The sequence below is a fragment of the Cornus florida genome, unplaced genomic scaffold (genome assembly GCF_030987335.1).
Source record: "Cornus florida cultivar Cherokee Brave unplaced genomic scaffold, ASM3098733v1 CherokeeBrave_3.0.0_Hap2_Chr06, whole genome shotgun sequence".
Classification (NCBI taxonomy): domain Eukaryota; kingdom Viridiplantae; phylum Streptophyta; class Magnoliopsida; order Cornales; family Cornaceae; genus Cornus; species Cornus florida.
Window position 1 is genome coordinate 26,534,718 of NW_026775576.1, and position 6,000 is coordinate 26,540,717.

General features: G+C 36.5%; 1 protein-coding gene across 1 annotated transcript in view; it reads left to right on the plus strand.

Annotated features, from left to right (window-relative positions):
* The window catches only part of LOC132311228 (ras-related protein YPT3), a 28,694-nt gene extending 25,722 nt beyond the window's left edge, over nt 1–2,972 (plus strand). Inside the window, exon 2 of the mRNA XM_059809055.1 lies at nt 2,287–2,972. Within this exon, the coding sequence (XP_059665038.1) occupies nt 2,287–2,713 (427 nt within the window). The 3' untranslated portion in view covers nt 2,714–2,972. The remainder of the gene's footprint in view (nt 1–2,286) is intronic.
* The last annotated feature ends 3,028 nt before the right edge of the window (nt 2,973–6,000 follow it).

Below are 6,000 nucleotides of genomic sequence, written 5' to 3' on the forward strand. Positions count from 1 at the left end.
CATTCTTATCTCTTGGTGGAAGTTCCTTGCCTATAGTTCTACTTTTGACTTTTGAACTATTGACCCAGTTTGCGATTAAAGTATGGTGGATTGTTTTGCCAGAGACGGCTAGTCTTTGTGGTTATTCCTCGTAGAGTTTTCCACGTAAAAAATCCTGGTGTCATCTCTCTAACTCTACTTTAATTTTATTGCTTGTGTTGATTGATTTGTTGTGCTTAATTTAGTATTGGAAATAATGGTAAACTCAATCCAAGGAATAAAATAGACCTATTCACCCCCCTCCAGGTCCATTGTCTGAGATCAAATTTCCACATCACTTCTGTACCGCACAACTCACACACTCTTATCTCTTGTGGAAATTCTTTGCCTATAGTTCTACTTTTGGTTTTTGGTATTTAGCTTTTCCTTCGCTTCTTGAGGTGAACTATTGGCCCAGTTTGCGATTCCTGTGACATTTGTTTCTATCAAGGGGTAGTTATTGGTCATGTGTAATATTTATTGATTTGTTCTTTTGCACAAATGATGTATCCTTTTGTCAGTAGCATCATTTACTAATAGATTCTTTTTGGTTATGATCATTCCTGAACATCCTTGTTAGCTTAAGGTTTGCATTAGCCTTTGCAGTGCTAGTGTGCATGATATCGTTTTCTCTCTGATGTTACCTACACTTTCTTGGCACTCGTTGCCTTCAATTTATCCTTTCATTCTTCAGGCTGAAGTCCTACTTCTCCAAGTATGTCTTACTAAGATATCTACATGATATTTCTTTTAACTTGAAATAAAGTTATTACACCCCTAAATTTTCTTTAGCTTGGAGAATATCTTTATAGGAGACTAGGAGCTCACAACACAATGGTAGTTCAATTTGAGCAGTTAAGATATTTGTTGTGAAGGAGATAATTGTGACAGATTATAGAAGTTTTTCAGGCAGATATGAGAAGTTGCTTTTGTCAACAACCTAAGGTTCAACATCCTCCAAAATAGAAACCAAAACTCTCTTTCTTCGTTCTCCCTATCCTCTCTCTCTCTCTATTATGGCCAAGTCTAGGATAACATTGAATTGGGATTGGATATGGGGTTTGAAATTTGGTTGTGGGGCTATGTTTGGGTCAGAATCGACCTAAACCTATGTTGGAAAGGGGCTGGACATTCTTAACAAAGTTTTTACTACGTATTTTTTTTTCTTTCTTCTTTTATAGGTAAGACATTCTTAACGATAAGATAGATGGTGAAGTTTGATATGATATTGGCATCTGTTCTTTATTTGATGACCATTTTAAAATCAGCATGATTGGGGAAGTGATTGCAATATCTAACACAAACATGCATGCACACTTGTGTCTTTAACAAATTGAGTTTGGTTTGGTCAAAACAAGCATTAAAAATGAAAAGGAATTGAACTGAAATGGAGACAACGGTTCTCTGAGTTGGTCTTGGTTTCTCTTCCTTGTACAGCCAAAAGTGAAATTGCTAATATCATTGCTTATAATCTCTCTGTTGTAAATCCTGAATAAATGTAGTTTACGTGTCAGAGTCATTTAAAGACATTACATGTATCTGGTGATTTACTCTTGTACTATTTGGAAAATGAGTTGCCAGCATGGGTGCTCAACCAGGTATGGATTTTGACAATATTGAATATGACAACCTGTTTATCATGAGTCTAATTTTATTCTTATCATAAGGTTCCTTTTGGGCCACAGATTTTTTTTTTTCTCTCTACAATCTTTCTACTGCAAATGGCAAGGAGCCATCGATTAGTACAGATCTAACAAAACAATGGATGTGGGCTTCTCCAAGTCATCCCTACAGGACTTAAAAATTGAAGAGAAAAGTGATATGTTTATCCTTTAGCTTCTAAAGAAGTTGAGGAGCACATTTGGCATGAATCCCTATATTTTTATTTTGCTCAATGACGAGTGTGGGCTTTAATTGCATAATAATATTCCCCGAACACTAGGTTTAAATTGTTATTGTGTGATTTTTCTTCTTCTTGTGTTTGATTTCTTTAGGGAATACCAAGTCTATTTCCCTTTTTAGCATATGAAAACTAGCCATGTTAGAACTTTTTTATTGAACTCCTATCTCTTGCTTGTTTCAGCGGTGGGCGTTGGGGCAGGGGGTTCGACTCTAGAGATGTTTCTGCTTTACTTGATTATTAATCTGACAATGCTATGGAAGTTGAAAATGAGTCACATCAGTCATGCTACAATTTGGAAATTAATACTACTGTTGCAAAATTGCTTGTGCCGAAGTATGTTTTATTCAACATTTTTTGTTTGGCAGGTATCGTGCCATTACTAGTGCTTACTACCGAGGAGCTGTTGGTGCGTTACTTGTATATGATGTCACTCGACATTCTACGTTCGAGAATGTTGGAAGGTGGTTGAAGGAGTTAAGGGACCACACAGACCCCAATATCGTAGTAATGCTTATTGGCAATAAATCAGATCTCCGACATCTTGTGGCAGTTTCTACGGAGAATGGTAAATCTTTAGCTGAAAGGGAGTCCCTCTTCTTTATGGAAACTTCTGCCTTGGAAGCAACCAACGTGGAAAATGCTTTCATGGAAGCTCTTACTCATATATACCGTATAGTTAGCAAGAAGGCAGTTGAGACTGGTGATGAAGGAGCTCCTTCGGCCGTTCCATCTAAAGGAGAGACGATTAATGTCAAAGACAATGTGAATAGAGTTGGATGTTGTTCAAGCTAGGATTTTGTATCTCAAGGATGTGGCCAGTAGTTCTCTAGGCATGTCCACGATTTACTAACCACGTGAACACCAGATGGATTATTCAGTTTTAAGCATGTAATTGAATAGGAGCAAAGTGTGGTATAGTTAAAGCATTAATCTAGTGGGAAAATGTAATATGTTAGGTATGCTTTGATATGTTTGAATATTTCTTGAAAAAGTTTGTTTCTGGAAATTTATTGCCGAAATGAACAGTTTATAAACTTGACATTTTGTGAAATTTATATTTTTACTCATAATTCCAGTATGGAGGCTCTGGTTGAAACATTCCAACTGCCTTTGGTGTAGACTGCAAAATTTGGCGAAGAGAATTGTACACCCTTGTCAAATCCCTTAATAATTGTGGTGGCTGGAATGTGGAATTTGGGTGCAACTGTCCAAGTTTAGGATCATTTGGAAACTGATACTCGTGGTATGTTTATTATTGCTGACCATTTGCTAAAGATGACTAGTATCTTGCTAATACAATTACTGTAGCAACTCAGGGTGCGTTCTGGAGTTTTAGAATTGTAATTTGTGGATTTTTAAAAAAACAACCAAGAAAAATGAGCCAATTTTTTTTTTCAAATTTCATCAATTCCAAGTTCAAAACTCCAATTTTATATTGTCGAACACACCCTTAATGTTATGTGCAATTTCAAAGTGATCAACAAATCCAAAGTGATCAAGTTCTCAAGGCTCATTTGGATGGAATTGAGAACTAGAAAGTGATCAACAAATCCGAAGTGATCAAGTTCTCAAGGCTCATTTGGATGGAATTGAGAACTAGAAAGTGATCAACAAATCCAAAGTGATAAAGTTCTCAAGGCTCATTTGGATGGAATTGAGAACTAGAATGGAAGGTGGGGAGTATTGAAAGAAAAATGAAAATAAATTATAAGAAAAATGAGGGAAGATGCCATTCTTTTCCTTTCTTCCTACTTATTCATTGGAAGATACACCAACGTACATATTTAACTTGGTTCCTTCTAAATCGGTTCTTAATTAAGACACTTGCACATTTAGGGATGTCCTGAACACGTGCAGAATTGGATAAGTTGGAATCAAGATCAGAGATGATATAATAAATCCTATTAGAATCAAGATCAGAGATGATATAATAAATCCTATTAAACTTATCTGTAGTGGAGAACGAATCCATATTATCTTTTGTGTGTGTGTATATATATGGAAAATACTTGCCAGCTCAAGGGTGAGTTAAAAATTCTACTTACCATCTTCGTGACCTAAAAATAAAATGACAAGTGTCCTATCAATTAAAATAAATAAAAAATAAAAATCTGAAATGCATTCGGATTAAACCCAAATAAAAACAGGATCCAAATTGAATCCCTAATTCCTTCCCCTCTCTCTCACTATTCTAGCCAAAGACAGCTGAACAACCTCCAATCCCCTCTCAGAAATGCTACCCTAGCAGAAGGCTGCGAACAACCCCCAAATCACTCTAACTCATCGGAGACTTACAGTCCCATTAGGCTTTCCACCATCAATGCTTCACTACCGACACCCAATTTCCTGTTGCTACTCCTTTTCGGTTCTCCTTTGTTTGGCATCTGAGAAAGTTTCTGGAAAATTAGAAGAGAATCAATTTCTAAATCTGATTTTTTTTTTCCCGTAGTAATCGCTTCAACTGATATTACGCTTGTTTGGTTTATATTTTCCAACGTCTCAATACAATGTAAAACAATTAAAATTTCAAAAAAAATCTCACCTTTTTTCAGGAAACGAATATAGCTAAAGTTTGAATACTTAGAACTTGATATCTCATAACTGGTTCTTTAAGGTTGAACCTTAAGCTTTTTAAAGTATTAGCCTATGAAAATAACACATCAGATGATAGGAAAGTGTGGGGTAGAGCCAAAAAAAAAAAGTAATTATACAAGTAATCACAATGCATCTCATTCTTCTGTCCATAAATATCTAGATGATGGTGAAGAGTTTGGATAAAATTCAAACTATTAGGATCCATCTTCTCAACCACAAAATGGCCTAACGAGACTCATCCAACAGAATTTACAAGTTGTCCGTTGTCTTCTACAAGGGTAGTAAGAGAGATTGCAGTCTTTAGTTGTCTCTGGCTAGAGCAGTGTTAGAGAGATGGGGCAGATAATTAGGGATTTAATTTGGAACCGGTTTGCTATTTGGTTTATGTTTACTCCATTATTTTTGTTCAATGGAAATATGACAAATGGCGAGTTTTAGCGAGCTTGCCATATTGGATTAATACACTAATTATCCAACAGAGGAAGGCGTGACATGGAATTAATAGCTTTTCTTTGGCCGCCATGATAGCATTATCTAAAGGTCCTGGGAGCATGATGACACTGGTACTTAAGGTAGGAGTACTTGAAGATTTGGTGGCCTTGATTACTTTTTAAAGATCGGCCAAAGCTGGAAGGGCACTTCTTTGTACCGTGAAAGAGGTTGAGGTAGACATTGAAGGAGTGGCCTGAAGCAAGAACAAGTTTGTATTAGAAAGAAATAAAGAAAGGAGGCGAAGTAAAAGTATAAAGACTTGCCTCTGGGATGGAAGGAACGTGGCCCGTAAAAGTTCCACCAGTTCCAGAAGGAATAGATATTCCAGTAGTAGAAGTTGGAATGGCCAGACTTTCATCTTTTTTGCTGGTCAAACTTTCCATGATCGAAGCTCGAAGGGCTAAATCTTCTCCTTGTGCAATTTGTTAGTCCAGATGGATATTCATCAAGTTGTGTCCCATAGAAGAGCCTTGTTGGTTAAGTTGGAAGAAAGTTACAAACATCGTAAAGTGGTGAAACTGGAAAGGGACAAAGATTGAGACTTACCAAAATAAGTTCTTTGGATGGTTTTGATTTTTTGTGTTTTGGGGAGTATCTGGGCTGTTTAAACTCTTCTGTTTTGTGTAGATTAGGCATGATTTTTCTTTTTACCTTTCCAACAATCTTTCCAGAGGGGCAACGCACTTTGAGGGCTTTGCTGGAATGTTGAGTAGCGGTTTGTCCTTTGTAAATACCAACTTCACCATCAGAGGAATCTTCATCAAAAGAGGAGAATTGTAGCTGAAATTCTTTTTTGACAATAGCCAGTTCCTGTAAAAGGAGATGTAAGTAAAGTCTAGAATATGGAAAAACTAAGTCCAACCACATTGAAGTACTCTAGAGGTTTTTCCTTTTCCCTTTGCTTTGTACAAAGCACCCTCCTCCTCTTTTAGTATTTCTTCTTCAACTTCTTCTTCCTCTTCTTCATCGTCACTTGAGGAAAGACTTTCGAT